Below are 27,161 nucleotides of genomic sequence, written 5' to 3' on the forward strand. Positions count from 1 at the left end.
GGGAGAGAGAGTCCAAATGATAAATACTCTAGAGGCAGTAGGTGTAAAAGCAAGAGTGAAATCACCCAGCACGGGCTGCACACCATCCTAAAATTGAGAATAACATCAGCATCACTGTCACTCGGTCAGAATCGCAGAACTTAAACAAGACATGAGGGGCCATTTTTGTTTTTCCACAAGAGGGTGGTTCGTGTGTGGAATGAACTTCCAGAGGAAGTGGTGGATGTGGGTACAGTTACAACGTTTAAGACAGTTGGATGAGTACGTGAATAGATAAGGTTTGGAGAGATATGGACCAGAAGCAAGTAGATGGGCCTAATTTAGTTTGGGATTATGGTTGGCACGGACTGATTGGATTGAAGGGTCTGTTTCTGTGCTGTATAACTCTATGACTCCATCTCCATAATAGTACTGTGGGTGCCCGTACACCAAACGGACTGCAGCGGCTCACCATCAACTTCGTTGGGGTGGCCAAAGGATGTCACGCCCCATGTGAAAACATTTCAAGGAAGACACAGTCAACACTCCAGGCTGATGGGCTCGACAGGGGAGACAGAAGGAAGGTTTCCCATATAAAGAATCTTGTTTCTTTCTACACGTTCTGAGTTCTTGATAAGATATCAAACGACAGGGCAAGGGAGGTGACGGACATCGGCTGTGATCTCACTGAATGTTTGAGGAGGTGCCTCCTCTGTCACATCCCCAGCATTTTGGCTGGAGCAAGTCTGAAAGCATGATACAGCAACGAACAGAGTCTAGGGGCCAGGGTTCACTTTCAACTTGATTTGTTGCTTCCAAACCAACAAATTGAGAAAAAGCACTGTCCACCGTGCAGCACAAAGCTATGATGCCAGGATGATATGCAGGTCCAATTCCAAACCGGGGCTCAGTCTGAGCCTCAGCCATCCACAGGAACAGAAAGCAGCATTACAAACCCTTTTCTTTTCGCGGGTTTGACAAATCCAGTAACTATTGTCCCAAAAGCCGTCTAAGTGCATCCCCAGGACCATGTAACCACAGTGCCGTGGGGTCACATGCAAAGGTAGAAGACGTCCTTCCCTAAACCAGGCGAGTGAAGAGCAGACGGGTTTTATGATGATCAAGTCACAGTCGCTATTGAGACCAGGTTTCAATTCCAGAGTTTACTCACTGAAAATCCACCAGCTGGGATGTGAACTCGATGCCAGATTTAATCGTCCGCCCCTTACGTCCCTGAAAAGGTGGTGGTTCGTGAACCACTGCAGGCCCTGTGGTTTTGTTCTGCTCACGGTGCCGCTAGCTCCAGGATGTCGACCCATCGACAGTGTAACTTTGACTGATATCATTGAGTTAGGATGGCATGTGGGCTGGGCAGGGGAATATGCAGCTGGTGGTACTCACATGCATTTGCTGCGCTCACAGAATCCCTATACTATGCAAGTTTGGCCAAGTCCACACCGAACCCCTGAACAAACAGACCCAGCCCCCTAGCCTATTCCCTATAAGCTCCACATTTCCCCTGTCCAACCTATCCAGCCTGCACATCCCTAGACGCTATGGGCCAATCCACCTTAGCCTGCACATCCTTGGATGAAACTGGAGCACCTGGAGGAAACCCACGCAGACATGGGTCCAGACCCGAAACGTCAGCCTTCCTGCTCCTCTGATGCTGTGTTCATCCAGCTCCGCACCTTGTTATCACAGACACAGGAGGAATGTGCAAACTCCACACAGACAGGCAGCTGCCCAAGGGTGGAATCGAACCCAAGTCTCTGGAGCTGTGAGACAGCAGTGCTAACCACTGAGCCACCACGTGGCTCATCCTTTTAGAGGGTATGCGTGATACATTTGTTTAACTCCCTATCAAGAGAGTCTTGGCGAGCTGCTGAAGTGGGTCAGAGGTGAAGGAAATATGAAGGTGAACAGGGCAGTGATGAAGGAGACCGATGTCTATCGTATCGAGCCTCTGGAGTTGCACTCGTTCCAGCTTCAGCAACTAGTAGTTCGGTAAGAAACAGCACTTTCCACCCCACCAAATAACGGACACGACGAGGTGTTGGCAGTCGAATTGAGGTGAAGCAGCAGACTCGGGCCTGACACTGCAAACCCTGAAATCTGCGAATGAGCAGGTGTCAATTGCATAATGGTATTGGAGCTCGGAGCTGCTGGCATCAAACTTTACTCCACTCAGAAAACAGACACCGATTAGGAGGAGGAGGACGTCACTGTGCCGCTGCTACCATCCTGTTAGATCACTTCACAAGGCTGGAGGAGATCTTTGGAGAGAGGGTTCAGAGACAGTCGGAAGTGCTCAACACCATTGCCAGAGGCTCCAACAGGCTCGGAAAGGGCCAAAACCGGCACTTTGGTGCGGGGAGTTTCACAGGCTTAAAATAAAAATTAGCAAAACAAAACAACGCTGACGTTGAAGAGCGACTTGAACGGTCAGGAATTTGGAATGCACTGGCTCAGCACATGGAGGAGTTTCAGTGCAAGTATCCGAAAGGGAGTCGGGCTGTTAAGAGTAAGAAGAACATGGAAGGTCACGGGGGAGAACAGCACAAGGGGAATCACAGTGCAAACTTAAAGGGCTGAATGGCCTCCTCCTGCACTGTAATCGCTCCATGACTTGAGGCAGTAGCGCAGCAAGTGATTTACCCCAACCGAGAGCGCAGCAGAGCATCCAGGGGCGCGGGGTGGTCACATTATTACAAAGGAAGATTACACAGGATTACAGGGAGAAGGCAAGGGACGGGCAAAGACCAGGAGGAAACCCAACACCAACGCGCAGCTCATACAGGCTCCTTTGCCGTGGCAAGCGAAAGGGTGGCGGTACTAACCAGACAGTCTCTCTGAATCGTTTTACATAAGGCACTGTGCATGTCGGTATCCAGGAAGAGGCCGTCCAGGATGTCCTGCATAAAATCGAGGTCTTTGAAGGTGGGCCGCGGCTTCTCGCGCTCTTTCTGTGAGGCCCTGCGCTTGTATGTTGACCCTTTCAGGTCGTACTTCAGGTGCATTTTCAACACCCGGGGCAGCAGGTTGTTCATGACCACCAGTCGGATGTTGTTACCGCCTGACTGGATGCAGTAGAGCCCAAAGAACTTGGGCAGCAGCGTGCGAGGATTCTGGTTCAAGTTCTGTCGGGGGAAAAGAGATAGCAAGAGATGTTCCTTCAAAAGCAGAACTCTTATTTAGACGGCACTTTACAACAGTATGCACACCTTTTTTGTACCCAGCACACTCTAAAACGCCACCTGAGATTTCCAAGGAACAAATATTGGACAAAATTTGACACGGTCGCATGAGGTGGTTTCAGGATAAGTGAAATTTTAAATATGGTCTTTTTGCAATTTTTCAGTGCACCACAAGCATGAACTATTTTCCTACTCCACAGACCAGTCCCCTCCAATGGTGGAAATAGGATTTAATACCTTTCTCCAGTATTCTTGATCACAACTATAGCATGCACATATATATGTACAAACATTTACTTAATCAATACACCAACTGTCAATTTAGTGAGACCGATATCAATCAACAATGGATCAGAAGTCCACAGTTATGCACCTCAGGGTCGAACAGCTATTTAAACTACCCTCGTGTATCCCCAGGTGATCCTTGTGCAAAGGTTCAGGCCATCGGGAATACAGAGGAATAAATGGCCTGATTGCTCTCAGTTGGCTTTGTAGTCTAAGTGTGAAAATTCTGAGACAACAGAGACAGAGATCGTAGAATTCCTACAGTGCGGAAGCAGGTCATTCAGCCCACCAACTCTCTGAAGAACATCTCTCCCAGGCCCCACACCCCTACCTTATCCTGGTAACCCTGCATATGCCATGGCTAATCCACCCTAACCTGCACATCATTGGACTGTGTGTGCGTGCGTGTGGCCCCGAGAATAAGGCAGCAGTGCTAACCACTGAGCCACCCGGACTTTTCTTTTTCAACACAGCCATGGAATTTGGGCATCGCTGGCTAGGCTGCCATTCGTTGCCTTTTACAGAGATGTGGTGGTGAGCCACCTGCTTGAACTGTTCCAGTCCATGCAGTGTAGGTAGGGAGCACCATTCCAATAGCAGCTAATCAGCCCAACATAACGGAGAATATGCTTCAAGTAAAACTCACCATGTAATAGCCAGGTAACAGCTTCTGTAAAAACTCCGCCTCCTTGTGCTGAACCGTTTTAATGATAAATTCATCGTCAGCAGACACGTAGAAGACAGAGCCGCTAGCACCGGGGTTAGACAGCTCAATCAGTGGTTCGTTACATAAAGAATACTGCCGGTGAGAGGAGAGAAAGGGAAAGAAGCTTCAATTTACACAGTGTAAGTGTATAATGCAACAACCATCACCAAGATCCCTCTGCCCATAGAGTCACTCCCATGACATCACGCCAACATTAAATGTCAAGTACATTTCAAGTTCTGGGGGAAGCATGGCGACAGTTGTGATCAGTCTGTAAATTCCTTTGCAAATCGGAATTTCAGATAAGCATTTAATAGCCTGCAAGTTACAATTGTTAACACTGCACTGCACCTGTACGGGGACCATGCTGTTTTAACAATCAGCAGAATTGCTGATTCGCAAAGATGTTTACAGACGTGCAACGTAGCAGAAGCTTCCTGCATTCCTACCAGTTTAAAATGTAAGGAAACATTACGGCCTGATTCCTTGTCTTTCATTAGAAGGACAGGTGCGAGTCTCCCACTTGTGATGAGTGGACTGCAATGCCCACCTAGGCATGGGGTTGCGCACAAATACAAGTCTTTAATTTGAAGAAGATCAGCCAATAAGTCAGGGCACAATACTATCCTATCTCACTTTGTTTGAGTTGATTTGCTGTTGTAACGTACCTAGGTACAATGAAAAGATTGGTTTTGTGCGCAGCACAGGCAGATCACGCCATACAAAGTGTATTAGGGTAATAGAACAGAGCGAGGAATACAATATTATGGCTGTAGAGAAGGAGCACAGAGAACAAGATCAATATTAAATTTAAAATCTGAGAGGTCCATTCAGAAGTCTAATATTAGCGGGGAAGAAGCTGTTCTTGAATCTGTTGGTGCATGCATTTGAGCTTTTGATGGAAGGGTTGGAAGAGAAGAAAACGGAGGAGGGGGATCTCTAATTATGTTGGTTGCCTTCCTAAAGCAGCGAGAAGTAGATGGAGTCAGTGGATGGAAGATTGGTTTGCTCTCATGATCTAATGAATCTCTGCTCCCTCAGTCATTCCTTGCACTCCTTCTCCTGTGACTCACACATACCTACAACAGTTATTGCCTGTGTCTGATCTGTTTTCTCAACCTCAGACTGCACCATCACAGTTGTGTCAAGGCACTTGACTCCAGCACTGCCTGTCATCTCTCACACACACAGAGTTTGAAAATCCCAACACATAACCCCCACCGCAAGCACAAAATGCTGCCACCTGGATTCTTCACCCATACTTGCCCTGTCTCACAGCCAATCTCTCAGGCTCCTCCCAAACATGCAACTCACGTTTTTAAAATCACCAATCTTCACCCTATGCCCGGGCAACAAGCCCTTCAAATACAAGCATGCTCCCGCCACTACTTCAGAGACTAGCCACTGACACTTACCAGATAGTCATCGGGGCGAATTCCAAACAGCTCCCGGAAATACCGGAATGCCACAGGCGCGTAGGTTTTGAACCGGAAATCAGCGTAGTGATGGGCTGGTGTCAAGTTGCTTCCTTCACTAAAGATCCAAAACAACAAAGCAAAGTTTAACATTCCAAACATAGACCGCGACTATCAGTGTTAAAGGCTTGGATGGGGAGGAATTTGTTAAGCGTGTACACAAAAACTTTCCTATTCAATATACGGACGTACCTGCAAAGAGAATGAGCTTCTGTTGGGAAATAAGGCAGGGAAAGATACTGAGGTGGCAAAGACGGAGTACTTTGGCGCCAATGATCACAATGTTAATAGTTTTAAAATAGTTATGGGAAAGTTACATTAGCGAGCAAAGTTCTAAATTGGAGTAAGATCAATTTTCATGGCATTAGACAGGAACTTTCAAAAGTTGACTAGGGGATGTTATTTGCAGGTAAAGGGACGACTGGGAAGTGGGAGGCCTTTAAGAGTGAGATAACAAGAGTTCAGAGCCAGAATCTCTTGACACTAACAGGAGTATAAAGACTCTGGTCTAGAAAAAGGGGCTGGCATGTATCAGGTATAGACAACTGGGATTGAGTGTATCCCTAGAAGAGTACAAAGGGCAGGAGGAGTATACTTGAGGGAAATCAGGATGGCAAAAAGGCAACATGAGATAGCTTTAGCAAATAGAGTTAACAAGAATCCAAAGAGATTCTATAAATACATTATGTAACTAGGGAGAGAATAAGGCCCCTTAAAGTTCAATATGGCTGTCCACGTGTGGAACTACAACAGATGGGCGAGATCCTAAATTAATATTTTGTATCAGTATTTACGGTGGAGAAAGACCTGAAAAGCTAGGGAACTTGGGGAGAGAATTAGTGGTGTCTTGAAAAGTGCTCATATTACAGAAGCGGTAATGCTGGGGGATTTTAAAACACATAATAGGCAGTTAAATCCCTGGGGCCTGATCAGGTGTTTCCCAGAACTTTGTGGGAAACTAGGGAAGAGATTGTTGGGGCCCTTGCTGAGATGTCTGTATCAACAATAGCCATGGGCGAGATGCCAGAAGACGGGAGGATGGCTAACGTGGTGTTATTACTTAAAAAAGGTGGTAACAAAACACCAGGGAACCAAAGTCCAGTGAGCCTTATACCAATGGTGCATCAGTTGTTGCAGGAGATTCTGACGGATAGGATTTACATGTATTTGGAAAGGCAAGAACTAATTAGGGTCGGTCAGGATGGCTTTGCGTGTGGCACGTCACATCTCATCAACTTAATTTAGTTTTTATGAAGAGGTGACAAAGAAGACAATTGATGGCAGTGGCTGACACTGTGTACGCGGACTCCAGCAAAGTGCTCAACAAGGTTCCACATGTTGTAAGGGTTAGATCACATTGAATCCAAAGGGAGCTGGCCAAGACCCATTAGGGACTTGCGTGTTTCAGTCAAGGTGGGCTGTACTCCTCAACACCAGAGCCTAGCTAGACCAGTTCGCCTCACAAGCCAACCTGCCCCTTCTAAATATTAGTCTAGTGTCTGCAAAATCTCAGTTTTTCTCTCCCTACTTCCAAACTGATTGTCATCTACCTTCCCCTTAACGCATCTGTTATTCATCTCAGACAGTCCCTATGAGAGCGAGTCCCACATTCTCCACACTCCTGGACTGAATCTCAAGGAGGTGATGGCCTAGTGGTATTTTCGCTGGACTGTTAATCCAGAGACACAGGTAATGTTCTGAGGAAGCGGGTTTGAATCCTGCCATGACAGACTGTGAAACTGAAACCAAAATATTTTTTAAAACCCGGAAATACAAGTCTAATGATGGCCATGAATCCGTTGTCAGAAAAAAAAACCATCTGGTTCACTAACGTCCTTTAGGGAAGGAAACTACCATCCTTACAGGTGAAGCCAGATCCACAGCAATGTGGTTGGCTCTTAACTGCCGTCTGGACAATTAGGGATGGGCATTAAATGCTGGCCTGGCCAGCGATGCCTTCATCCCACGAATGAATAAATCCAATCCGGAAGCTGTTTTATATGTGACTGTTGCATCTCAACCACCTGTAGATTAGCATGAGAGTTTTTATCCAGGCTAGCTGCCTGTTGGGTCCCTTACCTCGGGAAGAAAACACTCTCCACCACATAGAAGTCTTGCATGAGGACGTCACGCTCGGGCTTAGTGCTGAGGCTCCCAACTGTGTGTGTGATCCCCAGCTGAATGGCACCTCGAAGGGCAGAGGAGGTCGTCTGTGGTGGAAAAACACACACGAGATCAGAGCAAGAAGCAGGAATTCGCACCGACTCCAGAAACATGACGACATTGGCTCATGTCCACACCATTCCTCAATCCAACACACGCTTAAACGAGGCGACTGATGTTTCTTCCCCCTTCTCGTGTGCTGTGATCCACTCGAGAAAGCATGCCTTGCGGCATAAAAACCATAGCAAGATGGGTCAGCGAAGTGTGCAGGATTTGCAATAGGACAGCTCTATCCTTTCCCAGTGCTGTGATTATAGGAGAAGAGACAACCATTCATCCCATCGTGAATAGCCAGCTCTTCGAAATTAAACCCACTCGCCCATTTTATCCGATTCAACTTTGGGAAACTGGTGTTGAATTTGATTCCACCGCCTTCTTAATCATGAACACATGCTGAGTGAAGTTGGGTGGCCTTCAGCATCTTAGGTTTTCAAGGTTGGGACAAAGGGGTTAAAGCACTGATAGACCATCGGCTTTCTCAGCCCCCTTATCTGGGTATGGATGGGAAGTGGATATCATCGATGATAAGATGGCCAATAATGATAGCCATTGAGCAGCATTGGATTGAGTGTCATGAGTGAAGGCATGGTGCAGTATAATGTCAGGGCCTTCATCTCTCTCACACACACAGCCACTTGGGTGAGCTGCATCACGCATGCAACAGGACTCCAATGCGCACAAGCTCTGAAGCGGGAGAGAGGCGAATATAGAGTCTCAGGGATAGACGTTCACCTTTTTATACGTAGTCTCCCCGGTGGAATCCACTCGTCGGTGGCCTATCTTCTTCAACTGTGTGCCGTATGAAGAGGCGGAGGCCATCTGCCAACGAGAAAGCAAGCCAAGTTGAAGGCAATGCTGTGGGGTCCGATGCAGGTCATTCATGTCGCATTTCGGAAAGTAAACTTCCATAACTGAAGCGTTCAGCAGTTGCACCCTCTGAAATTCACTTGCTCGTGCTCATGGGTCCAACTAAACCCCCTCAAAATATGTTAAGATGATGGCCTGGACTCCAACTTTTTCTTATTTTAAAGGCAAGTGCCAGTTGTGGTGTTCTGGATGCAATTCAATTGGTCAAACTACCAGGCTTGAAGCAAAACACTATTCTTACTTTATAGTTAAAATACAACCAAAGAACAAACAAATTGGAATAACTTCACTCTACTGGATAACATAACAGAATAATAGATTATTTTACTACAAAACAATAACTGTCCCAATTATAGTAACATCCCATAAATACACCCTTGGCAAAGGCAAATTTGGTAAAAAAGATTGTCTCACAGGCAATTTTCCAGTCCAGGAGGGAAAGAACAATCAAGAGAAAATTCAAAGAGAAAGAAAGTAGCAGGGAGAAATGTACTGTAGCTTCAAGACACCAGCAACAGCTACTGAGAAACTAAAATCCTGGCTCTGTTCAGGCTGCTTTTATTGTTCCAACATTTAAATTAAAGAAAACCAAAGGCCTCACAAACTGTTTATTGGCTGACTAGACTCATTGACACCTATCCTTACCTTTCTTTTATGTAAAAAAAAAACTAGGACTAAATACTCCTCTCAAAGCCACAGTACTGACACACTCGCTCTCTTGGTAAAACCTTCACTGAATGTAAAACGACAGGCACTATACAAATGTCTTTCTGCCTACAGTGCTCAGTTCTGGAGCCCCCCTCTCAACCACCTTCTCATCCCTGTGCTCCTCCAAACATGTTCCAACATAAACCTTTTCAGCCGCGCTTTCAATCATCAACTTTCTCAACATCTCACACAGCTAACACTCTTGTAAAGCACTTTGAGATGTTTCAGTCTGTTAGAAGCCGTACATAAACTGAAAATCTTGCTGGGTTTCTACAAACACACCTCTTCCTTTTATGGCTTCAAGTCTCTTTAACCCTCAATCCTTAAATCCTCTGACTTGCTTCAGCGTCTCTTGCCATCTCCCCCTTTGAAAGGGACTCTCCCAATGGCCTCAAGGGGTCGCCACAGGAACCCCAAGTCCTACAAAGTCAATGCTGTCAGTCATAACTAGGGCTTGTAGGCACATTTAAAATATTCCCTCAAAATCATGGCAATTAGGGCATGAGACACACACGGAGACAGGAGGGGCTGGCTTAAGAACACTGTTCTGCAATGTTAGTCAATTTCAGCAGGGATTTCAGTTATGGCAACATCCCAAGTAGCAGGTAGGGATTCGGCATTGGCATAAAAGGGATGAGAGACTCCAATCGCTACAAAGGACAACACCAGAGTGATGCTTCTGGACCAGTATTCCGGAGCTCAGGCTAATGTTCCAAGTCCAAATCAGGCACACAGGTTTAAATCTCACTAGGGCCAGGGAATTCAAATCCATTCAATAGATCTGGCACTTAATTTTGGATCCACACCCCATGAATAAAGTGTCATGCATACTAATAGAAGGCAGGGGTATATAGCTGAAACCTTTCAGGTGGATGGGTGCACCCAAAAAGGCCATTCACCTGAAAGTGACTCATTCAGGGCACAGAAATGGCCATTAAATGCAGAAATTGTCAATAGCACTACTCCCAACTTCACCTCCCGTAACGAACCAGGCTAAGTAAAGGGCGATTTTAAGGCTCCCAAAAATACAACCGTACTTAAGTTTTTTGCCTACCTGTTACAGCAAATGAATAAACTTTTGCAACCTTACTTCCCGTCAGCTTCCCCAACTGCCATACTGTAAATCCCGACATCCACATTCCCATGTAAACATGTCATGTTACAATTACAGCCTGTCATCACTAGCATCAGGAGGACGCCAACCCCTCAGCCTCAGGCATCTGGGTTTCGGCCAACTTCTCAAACTGGCACACGTTTGCTATCATGAACTGCCAAGTGCTTTGGGGCACCTTGTGTCAATGCACCTGACGATAAGGACAGTACCTTTGAAGTCACTGACCCGGAAGGGATATGCCTGTTGCTGCTGCTTTTCTCTCCCCCGCACCCCCCCCCCCTCCCCCCACCAGCCCAAGCCTCACTCCCTGCTCACCGCCTCAACTGCTTTCACCCTTGTCACCCGGCCCTTCACTGCGCTCCAGGAGCAAGCCATCCAGTGAGGCTGCAGCTGAGGATTCTTTCCGAACACTCCTCTGGCTGATGCGAACAGTTTTTTGTAATTCACTTCAGCGGCACAGGGCTGCTGTAATAATAAACTTAATTGTATGACGCCACTGCACAAGTCCCACGGCATCTCTGGCAGTGATGTCACAGGCGATGCCATCACACGGGCTGCGAGTCACTACAGCAGTAGATACAAGCTGTAGACATCATTCATAAAATTGGGAGAGAATCATGGCTGAATTAAGGATGATCATTTCTACACAAAGCACACCTGCAATCTAGACTTGGTTATCTAGCAGCAACAACGACAATAAATAAAATTATGCTACAGCATCCAACAGGATGTATTTATCACTAACATACCTCTGTAGATGGCACTCTCCTGGAAGACAACCCTACAAAGTAGAAAAACAAAGGAAATGGTCAGTACACATCAGTTGAAACAACAGTGAGAAGTGGTATGTAAATCACTGACCCTACTTTTAAGGCTCCCCTCTTTGCTGCTTACGACATTAAGCGCCACACAACAAAAGCAGCTTCAGAATGTACACTGCGCCTACGACAGCAGGTCAGAGGCTGGCAATTCTGCAGCGAGTAACGCACCTCCTATCTCCCTGAAGCCTGTCCACCACATACAATGAACAGTTAGAAATGAAGAAATGCCACCCTCTTGCTTGAACGAGCGTGGCCCCAACAATGCTCGAGACGTTCAACACAATGCAGGAAGCACCAGACTGCTTGATCAGTGTTTGCTTCCTCCACTAGCACAGACAGCAGTCTGTACTGTCTACAAAATGCCCTGCTGCAATGCACCAAAGCTCCTTAGACAGCATCGCCCAAACCCACAATCGCTTAAGTCGCTGGAAGAGCAAGCAGATACACAGGAAAACCACCACGTCCAACCTCACACCATTCAGACTTGGAACAGCACTCGCCAGTTATTCAAAACCCTGAAACTCCCTCCCAACACACGATAGGTGTCCCCATACCATGTGGGCTGCGGCGATTCTAGGAGATAGCTCACTATCACGCTCTTCAGGATGATTAGAGAAATACAGTGGTTTAGCACGTAATGCCCACATTGTACAAATAAATTCCCTGTCAACAGACAGGTGCTCTTAAGTATTGGAGTTGGAAAGTGATGCTGTGGCTGTACAGGACAGTGGTTAGGCCACTTTTAGAATACTGTGTTCAGTACAGTCTCCTTGTAAAGAAAAGATGTTATTAAACGTGAAAGGGATCAGAAAAGATTTACAAGGATGTTACCAGGGTTGGAGGTTTGAGCTATGGGGAGAAGTTGAATAGGATGGGGCTATTTTCCCTGAAGCCTCAGAGGCTGAGGGGTGACCTTATAGAGGTTTATAAAATCATGAGGGGCATGGAGAGGATGAGTTGCCAAGGTCTTTTCCCCCCAGGGTGGTTTGGAGGAGGAGGCATCCAAAACTGGGGGCTTAGGTTTTTTTTTGGGGGGGGCAGGGGGAGAGATTTAAAAGGAACCCGAGGGGCAACTTTTTCACTTGGAGGGTGGTGAGTAAATGGAACGAGACACCAGAGGTGACGGTGGAGGCTGGTACAATTATAACATTTAAAGGCTATCTGGATGGGGACATGAATAGGAAGGGGTTCAGAGCGATATGGGCCAAATGGGAGTAGATGAATTTAGGATATCTGATTGGCATGCATGAGTAGGGTCTGTTTCTGTACTGTACAATTCTATGACTTTACAATAACCAAACATATTAATGCACAAACACAGAGTCAGTCAGCAACCGCACTAGAAGTGATGCATCTTCCAGCTTATCAATGCCAACAGCACCTCGATGAGCACTTGGCAATGTAGACAGCAAGTCCTGATGGCCAAGAGATGCCCAAAACAGCTCTCCAGCAGCTTCTGGGTGGGTGGCAAGGGGTGCAGGCAATTTCTAATGCCAGACGCGTTGGGGTCTGGTCGATACCAATGGCCCCTCATGCCACACGGTCCCTCTCTCACCCGGCACTTTCCCTATTCCAGCTCTACGCCAGCCAAGACAGAGTCAAACGTCTTTCTTGTTAACAAGATCCAACAGAATAAACCTGGACTGCTGCATTATAGAATAAACGAGGGGACTTTCATCTGAACCCAGAATTTTAAAAAAGCAGTTTTTCATAAAGGTGCAGGGAAAATGAGGTGGTGAAAACTTGAGGAAATTTTTGAAGTGTGAAATGAAAGGATTTCACAATCAATATTGACTGCTCTGGGTTAAGAAAAGCAAGTGTTTTACAGCCACTTCCCGTCAGCGTCACAAATATTTCTTTCTCAACACCCCACCCCCACAACAGCCCCTCCGCAAAAACACCAGTCTCAACTCGCAGACAATTCCATTCACACATTATAGCAACAGCTTCCAAACAAAATCACCACGAGGCATTCTCCAGTTCCAGTCACTAACGAATAAACTTTGCTCAGGAAGCCACACTCCCACACCCTAGACTAAAAGAGGTGCAAATGGAATATTGTCCAACGTTGCTAGACAGGTGGAGTTTAAAACCAAGGAGGTTATGCTGCAGCTGTATAGGGTACTGCTAAGGCCACATCTGAAGAACTCTGTCCAGTTTTGGTCTCCTTACTTGAGAAAGGATGGACTGGCACTGGATGAGGTGCAGAGGAGATTCACTAGATTGGTTCCAGAGTTGAGAGCGTTGGCTTATGAGAAGAGATTGAATCGACTGGGACTATACTGATTGAAATTTAGAAAAATGAGGGAAATCTTTTTGGAAACATATAAAATTATGAAGGGAATAAATAAGATAGAAGGAAAGAGTATGTTTCTATTGGTGGGTGAAACTAGAATACCTCAAAATAAAGGGGAGCAGATTTAGTACTGAGTTGAAGAGAAACTTCTTCACCCCAAAGGGTTGTGATTCTATGGAATTCTGTGCCCAGTGAAGCAGTTGAGGCTACCTCGTTGAATGTTCTTAAGGCAAAGATAGATTAGATTTTTGAATAGTAAAGGAATTAAGGGTTAATGATGAGCAAGCAGGTTGGTAGAGCTGAGACCACAAAAAGATCAGCCATGATCTTACTGAATGGCAGAGGCAGCTTGAGGGCCTACTCCTGCTCCTGTTTCTTATGTTGTTATGTTGCAGGATTTACTTGCTGTATGTTTTAAGTGAATTCAGAGAATGAGGGTTTTGTTGGCTCATTTAGAAGTGCTCTGGAAGCACACTGAGCTGTCTGAAATTGACTGGCTGCAGTCCTACCTCAGCCCACCCCTACCAAACAATTACAAAGTTCCAGCTTTCACTTGGTTGGCAAATGTGCAAAACTGAACCCAATTTCCTTCAGGATACTTGAGATTAGCCCCCTGCGTCCATAGACAGCCTTTAATTCGGTGAGAAGAGATTTAGGGAGGGATTTCCAGAGCCGGAGGTTCAGCAGTTAGTAACATTTAGTAAAATTCAGACTTCGTCTTCATTGTGCGACATTGCCAGAGGTGAGGCAAGCCTCACAATGACACTGGGATAGCAAGGGAAGAGACACTCCACATGAGGAGATAGAGTCAGGAAACAATCCAAAGTGAGAATAGGGAGAAGACAGAAACACAAGCTCATTGCGGCAATCAAATAGGGTATAATTAACAGAGCAAGACACAAAAGGCATCTTGAATGTTACATTTCAAGATCCCGAGGGGAACGCTACAGGGCAGATGTGGAAAGGAGGTTTCCTCTTATGGAAGAATCTAGATCCAGGGGCCACAGTTTGAAAGTAAGGGAGTGGCCCATTTATGACAGATATTAAGCAAATTTTTTCTTTGCTCACAGTGTGGTAAGTCTCATTCTGAAAAGATGGTGAGGGATGAGATGGTATAATCTTTGATTAAGGCAGAGGTAAGTAGGTTCTTCATAAACATGGGGATGTAATGTTGTCAGGGATGCAGATTTAAGGTTACAATCAGATCAGCCACAAACTTACTGAATAGTGGAGCAGACTCGATGGGTTGAATAGCACAGTCCTACCTCTATTTCATAAGCATAGGCACTAAAGTCACTTGTCCAACAACATCCAATTTACAGGATTATTCTTCACCTGAGGGAGGCCATACAGGCAAATGGTAGCTGAGTACCCTAGAAAGAGATGGTGTTCCTAGAGGAAAACACAGAAATCCTGTCTTAACATCCAAAGCCAGGTATCTAAGCATGGACTAGAAGTGGGAGAAATCAAATCACGGTGCTAAGTTGACATTACATCCTGCGCTAGAAGTCAAGAAAAGCTCGTGAGGACAAAATTAACATTCTGCTTCCGCTTCACCATCTGGCTTGGGCGCTGGCACAGAATTCTGACTGAGAAACTGTGAATGTGTGCCAAATTCATCTGTCGATACGGATGACAACCTCCCAAAACTATCCAGGCAGCAGGATCCTGTGATTGCCACACAGGAGTTTTCTACTTTGAAGTTTGTTCTTCCTGGCTACGTGGGACAAGGAAAGAAATAATTTGACAATGGGATTCAATGCCATTTTAGACGAAGCAGCGCACACTGAATACTCTTATCAATCCTCCCCAACAGCCTGATAGCTTTACTTTGGCACTGCATCCCTGTCTCACGGCACAGCCCAAACATGCAAGGACATGATCGGACATTACAGCAGCCCAGGCAGCATTAAGGTGACACGCACTTTACAGTGGCCCCTCCAATACTGCAGCTCACTAATGTACTGGAGCGTAGACGATCTGTGCTTGCTATCCAGAGCCAGCCACAGTGTCCTTAACTAAATTATGCTCATGGAATGCAGGGTGATGGCATCTGCTCAGAACAAATGGTTGAATTAATGGAGGCTGCACAGATTAATGCCCTCATTTGCTTTTAGTCACCAAGACCTTACTCAGAATAGTCAGCACATTGGTACCGCTCGAACATGGGGCAACATCACACCGGTGAGCCTCACCATGCCAGCCTCTGGAATGCACTCAATTGCGAGGGTCTGGTCGACAAACAAGACCGAAAGGAAGCCTCACAGCCAGACTCAAGCTCTATTCTCAACTGAAGGGTGCAGTTGCCACTCATTGATAACTTAAAGCAGGATTTCACATGATTTTGCTCAGACCCCTCACCTATCCTACACGCAAACTCCCTACTATGACTTAGCTGGCTTGGGGAATTTTTCTTTGTAAGCCCAATGTAATTCATTCTCATGAATTTGGACCTCAATGGTAAGGTTGGCACTTATCACCATCGACAGTCACCCTCAAGAATGTGGCAAAGCAGGCCGCATACTTGAACCACGGGTCATACACCTGAAAAGTGAAGTAACTTGCATTCCACAGATGCCGTGACCACCTTGCAACCACATCATTATTTGTATGAGGGTTTTAGCTTGCATTCATAAGTGGCCGACAAAAACAGCAGTGGAACAGCCAGCTGATCTGGAGAGATCAACATTTGAGCAGGTCTGTGCAGACTCAAAACACACGGCCTTAAAACAGCACAATTAACAAGGGTGCGTCCAATCTATAATACCTGGAGGCTTATAAGTCAGCATTAAACTCAGATTGGGTGTTTTCCTTGGCAGCTTCCATTATCTTCTCACCGTGTCTATTCGCCCATTTATCACCACTCCTACAACATTCGTAATCAAAACCAAAGTTCCATAAGTACCATCAGCTGAAGAGTTTAATGACATGTTAAATGAAGCAAACCACCAATTACCAATCGCTGCAAAGCTAAGTATGGACTAACCAATTAAACGTCCTAAACTTTCCTGTCACACATTTGAAGCGATTGCCCCTGATCCAGCAGAAAAATTTTTATCCACGTTTTCAAATCGTCGCACCAACCTGTGGCCACGACGGTGTTCTTTCAGCACTGACACTCTGATAGCACAGTGCTTCGACGAGCCTGACTCTCTGACAGTGAGCGCTGGCACTGGAAGTGCAGGCCTGGATTAGACGCTCAAGTCTCCAGAGTGGGAACTGAATTAATAAGCTTCTGACTCAGGCAAGTGAGAGTAACCCACAGTAAATCACAGGAGGCTCGGAAGCATTCTGGGCAACAGGTAGCAACCAAGCAGAGAAACAAATTTCATCACTTCCTGCATGCCCTCCCCCACTTTGCAACAGTGTGCAAAATTGGTAAGCTCCACCCTCTCCTTTCTTCGCTCCCTAACTCCAACCATGTTCCAGACAGAGAATGGTCGACTGAGTCTTGGGAAGGGAGGAGGAGAATTAGAGCAAGAACATCCACTATTTAATCATTTACCCGAAACACTGGTGAAACATTAGGCCTTTTTTTTGGAACAGTGCAGCTAACTTAAAACCAGTTCAACTTGTATTTCTAAATTCACAGCGTCCCCAACAGCTCTGCAAAGAAAACAATGGCAAATTTATTTTAAGCAGCATTGCCTCTGGGACAATGCTGACATGTAATCGGGAGGGTGGTTGTCATTTTTCCGTTTGAAGCAAACTTAAAATTTTGCAAAAGTACGACTGAAAATATAGGCGCGGTTTCCTAGTTCTAGTCTCCATGTCATAAAGGATATAGAAACACATTGCTCAGTCCTCCGAGCATAGGAGTTGGGAAGTCACGTTGAGATTGTACAGGACATTGGTGAGACCTCTTCTGGAGTGCAGATTTAGTCGCCCAGTTAAAGGAAGTATATTATTAAGCTAGAGAGGGGTCAGAAGAGATTTACCAGGATATTGCTAGGTCTGGAAGGTTTGCTTTATAAAGAAAGGCTGGATAGGTTGGGACTTCTTTCACTGGAGCATAGGAGGTTGAGCGGTTACCTTATCGACGCTTATAAAATCACAAGGGGTATAGACAGGGTTAATGGCAGGTGTCTTTTCCCTAGGATAGGGTATTTCAAGACTAGGGAACACATTTTTAAGGTGAGAGGACAGAGATTTAAAGACGACATGGGGTGGCAAATATTTTTACACAGAGGGTGGTTCGCGTGTGGAATGAACGCCCTCAGGAAGTGGTGGACGTGGGCACAGTTACAACTTGGATAAGTACATGAATAGGACAGGTTTGGAGGGATATGGACCTGGAGCAAGCAGGTAGGACATGTTTAGTTTGGGTATGTTCGGCATGGACTTGTTGGGCCAAAGTGCCTGTGTCCATGCCATATGACTATTATTTCATAAACGATTTACAAGAGGGACCAGTGAGACAGATGCAGAACGACTGCTATCCTAGGCCAGAGAATCTAAAGTTATGAGTCATAGTTTCAGGATAAGTGATCAGACATTTAGAGCTTCTAAAATACATTCCATAAGGTGTCATCTAACAGAACTCTGAACAACACTGGAGCCTTGGGAATGATATGAGACAGAGACAGCATGAAACTGGTCTTGTGCAGGCAATAAAGTTATTGAGAATGGTTATTTTTCAGGATTAGGACCCCTGCTCCTCCTGTTACAGTTGAACCAGACTAATGCACACATGCTCCCATTCCATAACTCTCAGCTGACAACATCTGGAAGCATTGCAAACTGCGAGGTAGGTAACGAGACTTTGAAAGGATACGAAACAGGCTGGTGGATCAAGCAGCTAATAAAATTCACTGCAGAAAATCGTGTCAATTCATTTGGATAGAAAAAGGGCCAAGCTTATTAAAAAAGGAAAGAGGTTGCAGGTGCAGAGGGACCCAAGTATACGCGCACAAATCACTGGAGGTGCAGAATACAGAATATAGATTTTATCAGATCCTGGGCTTTATGGAGGGCAAAGGTGTACAAAAGCTTTAAAAAGGTTACATACAAACACCACAAGACCAGGACCTGGACCATATAAAGCAGCTGTGCCAGTTTCTGGGCTGGACACTAGATACAAACTCAGCAACCCCGACACTCCAGACCTCGAATCAACACTGAGAATATCGAAGATTTGGCCCAGGAGAGGGAGCAAAGACTGGGTCCAATGAAATCGCGTTTAAGAGAGCCACGCAGTCTCAATGAGCCAAACAGCCTCATTTCACATTATACTAGCGAGAGATTCTAACCCATGTTTAGCATTCCCCACACACTAGCCCATTTAGCATGCAACTAATCTAATGTTTCAAAACCACAAAAAACAAAGTGACTAACCGGCACCACACTCTTCAATGAAGCGGGTCTCACAAAGCACACTCAGAAGAGGCACAGTGCCACCAATAACTAGTGTTAATATGCTACACATTCAGCTGCTCTATACACTACCACACAGCACCAGCACCTCATACGTTACCTCGCAATCTCGCCACGAGTTGCCCGTACCACAGCCGCAGTTCTACACCAGAGAAGACAAACCCAGTGAAGAGAGAGAACTTGGAAGTGAAGGATCGCTGTAATAGGAAAGAGATTAGACACCGCGCAAGAGCCCCCAGCCCTACATTTTCTCCCGCATCTTGTGAGCCATCAGCAGGCCAAAGAAATTGCATTTCACTAGCACCTCTCATCACCACAAATCACGGCCACTATTGCAAGGTAGGGGGACACCAGGTCAATTTGTGTACAGCAAGCTCCCACAAACGATTCAGATCAAGGAAACTAGTGATTATGGGTAAGGGACAACATTTGACCCAGCAAACCCAAGAGAACTGGTCCTCAACACTCCCTCCGAACCCAATTAACTGAAGAGTTTTAGCATATTAAGGGTTAGCTCAATTCACTGAGGGCTGCATTACTATCCTCATCCAGTGCATCAGGCCTTCAAACTCCACCTCAGCGACTACAGAACAGAATCCAGGCTGACAGTACAACCCCAGCTGGCACAATCCGCATGATATTTGCCAAATGGTGCTGGAAATCACAAATCCCAAACAGTCAGAAAGCAATCTTTAAGCAACAGGAGTGGGAGAGCCAAATAAGTCATGCAAATGAATTCTGGCTCCCAAACTATTACAGCGATAATGCACATCACATGTTATTCATCCATGGCAAACCCTCTGTAGCAGAGCACACCCAGAATTTAAGAACTGTATACCATGCCAAACATTTAAACTATTTTCACAAAAACATTCCAACCACCCAATTCCAGATAATCACCAGGCATCAGGTGAACTCCGTTCACTCACCACCTTCGGTGCACACTGTGGCAGGGCACTCAGCAGTCACTGTTCACACCCAGCTACTGGAGTGTGTGTGTGTGTGTGGTGTGTGTGTGTGTGTGTGTGGTGGCCTACAACAGGAAGCTGGCCTATGCTATTGCAAATGCTGGGTTTACACTGCAACTTCAGGTTTCAGCTGATAACACCTATTTACAACAGAGAACCACACACATTCATCAGCTCGCATCACGTCAGAACTCTGGTCAGACCCTCAGTGATTTACTGTAACTCAAGGTTTAGAATCCTGTGACGCAGTGTCATTACCTCTGGCCCAGAAAGGTATAGGTTCAAATCTCCCCCCGTAACCCAAACAAGTTTATCAAAAGCAATTTCTCTCATCCAGCTCTCATGCTTCCAACATATACCATCTGCAATTGACTGAGGCTATTTGAGAGGCTTCTCATTTTTTAAAAATTCATTCACGGGACGAGGGCATTGACAGCTAGCCCAGCATTTATTGCCCACTCTTAATTGCCCAGAGGGAAGTTTAAGAGTCAGCTACATCACAGTGGGTCAGGAATCACACATATCAGGTAACGATAGCTGTTTTCTTCCCCAAAGGACACGAGAGAATAGATGGGTTTTTCCAAAAAGTGGCAATGGATTCAGAGTCACCATTAGACTCTCAATTCCAGATTTCTACTGAATTCAAATTTCACCACCTGCCCATGGTCCCCAGAACATTACTGGGTACATGGATTAACAGTCCAGTGAGAACACCACTCGGCTGTTGCCTCCCCATTTGACCACACACACGGTTGGCAGACCTGAATAGCCGACGTCCTGATCCTAAATCAGTCATGTCAGTCAAAAGTGGGGCAGACTTGAGGCTAGCCCTGAGGGCGACCTCTCAACTATCTCCAGCTGACCTTTCACCCACCTCCATGCTTCAGCTAGAACCCGAAGTGCGAGTTGGAAGTTCTGAGGAAGATAACTCAACCCAAAATGTTAAGATTCCTCTCCACAGATCCTGCCAGACCTGCTGAGTTTTTCTGGCAATTTCTGTTTTTGTGTCTGCTAGTAGAAAGACACATATTTCTATGGCACCTTGCATGGCCACGACATGCTGAAGTGCCTTAAACCACTTTTTCTGAAAAGAAGTCACATGGGTGGACTGCAGCACAGCAAGCTCCCACTAACAGGGCTCACACCTGTTTTTTTCTCGAAAAACATCCAGTGGAGTTAGGTTGAGGGATACATTTTGATCCCGATACTGAGGGGAATGACCCCCAGCTTTGCTGATAGCAGTTTTGGGACATTTTAGTCTGCTCTGAGGAGGCAGATGGGATCTTGGTCCACCATGTTGTTCAGTATTCTCACCTCCATCAGAACAATCACAGTGGTAGGACAGACATCTTCCCATTCAAGATCCACGCCTGTCTTCAATTTTCGAGATTGTTCTAAAATAGAATTCTGAGGCCTACTCCTGCTAATGAATTCCATTACAGTACTCAGCACTGAAGCAGCACAAATGGCTTTGATCTATTTACATTTCATCTCACAAAAGTGGGCACATTAGTCAGTGTTCAAACCACCAACCTCTTCAATAGCATCAATATAATCCATCATATCAAAACTCAATGACTCAAATCTGTTCACTGGTCGGAAGAGTCAGCGAGAGGTACAGCATGAAAACTAGTTATTCAACGCGGTTTACCATTCACGTGCTTCACTTGTTACACCCGTTCCTAGTCCCTTCAGCCAATAATCCAACCAGGTTGTCGGAGGGCCAGGACTGAGGGAGTGCCACACTGCCAGGAGGTGCTGTCCTTTCAAGCCACCAAAGTGAACGCAGAGGAACACGAGGCCTCTATTTCAAAAAGCAGAGGACATCCTCCCAGCGTCATGAGCCAACATCAAACCCTCAAACATAATCATAGATCATCAGGTCACTTACGACATGACATTTATGGGATCTTGCTGTGCACAACTTGATACATTGGGACATCCAGAGGGCATAAAGATTGCTAAACCGATGACATATAAACAACTGCTAATCCAGGAGTGACCTGCACAGCCTCACAACACAAAATAATACTCTCAAACCTCCTGAGCCACTATCTGAAAGAATCTGTTACAGTTCACCTCGGTTGATTCCCAGCTGTGTTTTGAAAACTTCCAGTTCTGGAAAACTGTACTGTTCACAAATTGAAAAGTCTCATACTGATACTGCGAGCACATCCAGGCCCAGCCTTCCAAACCTAAATTTTCCAGTCATCACATCCCGGCTGCAGCCCCCGAGAAACATTCAGGCTCATGAGTAGACAAGTCAGCAGATAACCCCTCCCAACAATAAGCACCTTCCTACAAAATTACACCTCAACCCATTTTGGTCGCTGGTTCCTCCCAGAGATTGCAGTTAGACTTCAATATCTTGGCTCCACTATAATAAACGTGGCCAAACTCTGCTCAGTTCCTGTGTCTGCACTGTACAATGTCTCCCTCATCTGCAAAGTCATTTCTTCACACAGTCCCACCATCTACACCCCTAGTAAGTTGGTTCCAATTATTCTGGAGCAGACTGGCGTACAGTACCAATGCCTGGACCCCAGCTCTCTTGCCCACCCATTAACCCCTTGTCCAGGTTAGGTCAGGTCAGCGGATAGCCTAGGGTATAGAAGACAGTAAGAACAGCCCATGCTGGGGTCTGAGATAACAGTGCAGAGCTGGAGGAACACGACAGGCCAGGCAGCATCAGAGGTGCAGGAAAGCTGACGATTCGGGTTGGGATCCTTCTCTCTGAAGAAGGGTCCCAATCCAAAACACCAGCTTCCCTGCTCCTCAGCAGGCCATGCAGCATCAAAGGAGCAGGAAAGTTGGTGTTTCAGGTGGGACTCTTCTTCAGAAAGAGTCCCAACCCAAAACGTCAGCTTTCCTGCTCCTCTGACGTTGCCCGGCCTGCTGTGTTCCTCCAGCTCCACACTGTGTTATCAAGGACATAGCAGGCTGTTCAGCCCCTCCAATCCTCACCCACCACTTGTGGCCTTGTGTCAAATCTCATCCTCCTGGACAGCACAGGGTCTAATCAGTCCCCCTGGCACTAGGGGGTTTCAGGCCAGATTCCACATTCACCTCTTCAGAGTGGAGACTCCAGCCCATTCAAGCTAGGACTGTGACTACGCCAACACTGAAAGTCAGATACCCATGCACACACAGCATAACACGGCCATCACAGAGTCTTCATGAAACTCCTCAAAGCTTGCATCCCACATTGACTAGAGGGGCGGCATGGGGATAGTGGTTAATTAGCCTCCCTGACTCATGTGGAGACAAAATCAAACAAATTTACCTTCACATAACCTGACCATAGGATTAGAAATTGCAGAACACTGATGTTGACCCAGTTATGTCTGTCTCCCTTGCAGACATTGAAGTAAGGCCAGCCAAACAAGACACACTTTCAAACATTCTCGTTCACTGATATCACATCAACGCACCAGGAGACAGTCAGATCAATGCCCCACAGATGGAAGTATGCCAAGTACACTAACTCACGCCTGGGTAGAGTAAGATTCCACAGCAAAGGAAGTAACTTTCCACAGATAATGCCTCTGCGGCAGTTGGGGCAGGGAAAGGAGCCTTGTAATTATTTACAACTTTTTCAAATCTTCTGCATACTTTCCCCAAAACATTCAACAGCAGGAAACTAGTTTGGCAACCACTGCTTTTTCAAGCTATGGAATACTCTCCCAAAACCTCTCCCACTCCCAGTGAGATGCCATTTAAAACCAACCTTTCTCTATTAAGAGACTACCGAAGCTGGAGAATCTGAGATGACATGGTATGAAGCCAGATGAACACAGCAAACCAAGCAGCATCAGAGGAGCAGGAAAGCTTGACGTTTCGGGTTGGGACCCTTCTTCAGAAAAATCTCTAATAACTCAGGTTGCATTCCTACAAAGTACCTTCAGATGCTGAAGGTGCTACATGGCCATTAACTGAGGATTAGTGGACAAAGACAAGCACCAACTGACGTGACAACCACTGAATCCAGTCCAGGCCATCCGACGGGTGAGTGTCACCAAGCAAATCAACCCTCTGTTTTAGAACTGAAACCACCACATCAACCCGCTGATGGGCACACAGCAGCGTGAAATCAGTAGCCTGAGAAATTTGGACTGGGTTTATTGGAGCCACACAACAATGCTACTAAGTCAGCCAAAAATAGCTTCCTAGGACAAGGCAAAAACAAACTGGTAATTTTAACAGTCTCAAGTTGTGGAGATGTTTACCACAAGTCTTACCACAGGCTTATCTTTGACAATCTAGACACTTGCATGTATGTGGCAAGATAAGGCTGTTTCAGTTCCCCTAACAGCGAGAAACCGAGTATCACACTGCCCAGTAACCTGCTGCCCACGTTCTACAGGAATAATAAAAATAAACCTCCGAACAGAACCCCGCAATACTTGCCTTTCCTTCCCACCTTGCATTGAACCTGACCAATACTTGGGTGTGAAGTGTTCTGGGACAGTAAAGGTGCTACAGAAAGGCAAGTTATCCCATCCTCAGGTCACTGGTGCAGTGACAGCCCAACCAGTGGCAGGTCTATAATACTCTGCTGAAAATGGAAACTGAAAGCCTTTTTGCAATTAAATAGCCTGCCTTCACACAGAACCAGGACAACGTCCACCTCACTTCATCTGCACTGTAAGTTAGCACAAGGATTAAGGAGGTGGAGGAATTTCGCCTCCTGGCCCTATGAGACACCTCATTTTAGAATACCCCACAGGGGGAAATGTCTTTAGCAACCACCCCCATCAATCTCACAATAAAAAATAATCAATGCTTGTTCTTCTTGACTTTGATGAGTACAGGTCAACTGCTCAATTTTTCCTCATAAGACAACCCCTTCATCAAGTCATAGCTGCAAACATCTTTGAACAGCTTCCAAAACCAGTGTGTCACACCTTAAGCAGATCGATAACCCACAATGGTGTACAATAGTCATTGGTCACTCCCTCGCAGCCTGCAGTCAACACACACACCCAATGACTGAGTAACTATGCTTCTTTGGATAACAGCACTTGAAGACGAACAGTGCAGAACCACTGGTGTCTGATTCTAAACTACTACTGGCCAGAAACAAACCACATCAACGTAAGATCACAGGGGATCAGCCATGAAGCCTAGAGGGGGATAGAACTGTGCTGATGTCCAAAATGAGATTGCAGTCCAATTCCCCAAATTTCAAAGGCAGTCAATTCTTCCTTAACAGGTCACAAAAACATCCAACAAAGATGGTGTCGGTATTTAGCTCAACTGCTTTTGCATTCTCGTACATCTTGTACTCTTTACAAATATTACAGGTACTCGAATGAGACACATCAACAGATGTGCAGTTAAAAACATACTGGGCCATTGCCATACATTTATAACACCCAGTGATAGAGATCGCATTAACCTAATTTTAGGTTTTGTTGTTATTTAGAGGCAACTTTATTTTTATGTCATTAGCTTAGTCAATAAATAACACCATCTGGGACAGAGACAGAGAGAATCAGACTATGGCAGAGCCAGTAATTCAAGGAGGGAAATATCGAGATGTTACTTTGCTTTAAAAAAAATCCACGAGTAACTAGCCAACTGTCTTTCTATCAACGCCCTACTCTCTTTCCTCCAAACATTCTTCTCTGCTCTCCTAATCCCCTTCTTTCACCCCAGCTCATCTTCCTGGCCCCCTATTCTTCTACCTTGCATCTCTAGTCGCACTTCTACAACCTTCACTTACCCTTTCCCCTACACCTTCCTGCTTCTCCTCGCCTCCACACTCCCTTCCCCCCCCATCCTCCTCTCCATCACTCCCTCCCAACACCTCTTCCTTCCAACCCCTTCTTCCTCCATATCACTCCTCCAATATTCCTCTCTTCTGCCTCCTGCCTTTTGTTTCCTCTACACCCGGCCTGCTTCCCTCCCGCGGACTCTGCTTTTACCTGCGGTTCCGCTGCTCCCTTCCGCCGCCATCTTGCCGCTGAGGCCTAGTCGCAAAACCTGAAGCCTGGGGCTAGATTAGTGACACCATCGTGTCCGATCCACCGGACCCCCACCCCGTGGGGCGAAGGTTTGGAGTGGGAGAAGGGGATATGGGAAAACCATAAACTCCTCCCGGGCAACTTAGAGTATTTTGATTTTTGTTTCTGAGGTGGGGAACGGGGAAGGAAAGGCCACGAGTGAAGATTCCGCCGGCGACCGAGACCCCAGCTGCCGCCGCTCCGCCGTGCGGGCCCACAACCACGCCTGCGCGGGTGCCGGCGCCTCACCGCCCCGAGTCTCCCTAGTACGTCTGCGCGGGTGCCGGCGCCGCATCGCCTCGATTCTCCCTAGTACGCCTGCGTAAGAGCCGGCGCCTCGCCTCTGCGATTCTCCCTCATACACTTGCGCAGGTGCCGGCGCATCAACGCCCAGTTCTCACGGGTGCGCCTGCGCGGGGTGGAGGGCCACAGGTTCTTCAGAATACGCCTGCGCAGGTGCCAGACTCTTCGCTGCCCGGTTCTTTTTACTGCGCCTGCGCCGCGCGGCCGCAGCTATTTTCTCTGCCCGCCTGGGGCTTCAGTGACCCGCTGCTTTATCTATTGCGCCTGCGCTGATGCCATAGGCTTCCCGCCACCGCGCAACTGCGCATGCTCTGCGCTGGAGGTGTGATCACCGGATGCAAGCAAGTGCATGTGGTGTCGTCCCAGGAGGTCACTGACCCGGGCACTTTCCTGCCCCTTTGCCCGTTTCCCTGGAAACGTTAGGCAGGCTGAGCTGGCAGAAAGGAGGCAGGGCCGGGCTGTTCCTGATGTCTGAACTTCATTCTCCAGGTTTTCCCGAACACTTCGCTCAATGTTTACCGTCCCCTTCCAGGCAGGGGTGTGTCAGCACACCAGGATCACAGTGAGGCAGACTGGGATCATTGCGAAGTGAACGAGGAGCACGGTGAAGAAGATCGGGATCACAGTGAAAATATGGGATCATGGTGAAGAAGACCGGGATGTTGGTGAAGAGGAGGTTCGCTGAGTTGATCCTGGAGTTGAGATGGTTGCCTTATGAGCAGAGATTGAGTAAACTGGGACTATACTCAGTGGAATTTAGAAGAGTTGGGGAGGGTGGATCTTAGAGAAACATATAAAATTATAAAGGGAATGGATAAAATAGAAGCCAGCAGGTTATTTC

General features: G+C 46.5%; 1 protein-coding gene across 1 annotated transcript in view; it reads right to left on the reverse strand.

Moving 5' to 3' along the window:
* Window positions 1-25,985, reverse strand: part of LOC125449681 (putative PIP5K1A and PSMD4-like protein) — a 54,254-nt gene extending 28,269 nt beyond the window's left edge. The window contains exons 1-8 of the mRNA XM_059642979.1: window positions 25,940-25,985; window positions 19,145-19,186; window positions 11,304-11,335; window positions 8,598-8,684; window positions 7,722-7,852; window positions 5,583-5,700; window positions 4,108-4,260; window positions 2,820-3,119 (exon numbers count right to left, since the gene is read on the reverse strand). Coding sequence (XP_059498962.1) covers window positions 2,820-3,119; window positions 4,108-4,260; window positions 5,583-5,700; window positions 7,722-7,852; window positions 8,598-8,684; window positions 11,304-11,335; window positions 19,145-19,186; window positions 25,940-25,970 — 894 coding nt within the window. The 5' untranslated portion in view covers window positions 25,971-25,985. The remainder of the gene's footprint in view (window positions 1-2,819; window positions 3,120-4,107; window positions 4,261-5,582; window positions 5,701-7,721; window positions 7,853-8,597; window positions 8,685-11,303; window positions 11,336-19,144; window positions 19,187-25,939) is intronic.
* Window positions 25,986-27,161: the final 1,176 nt, after the last annotated feature.

The sequence above is a fragment of the Stegostoma tigrinum genome, chromosome 47, assembly GCF_030684315.1.
Source record: "Stegostoma tigrinum isolate sSteTig4 chromosome 47, sSteTig4.hap1, whole genome shotgun sequence".
Lineage (NCBI taxonomy): Eukaryota > Metazoa > Chordata > Chondrichthyes > Orectolobiformes > Stegostomatidae > Stegostoma > Stegostoma tigrinum.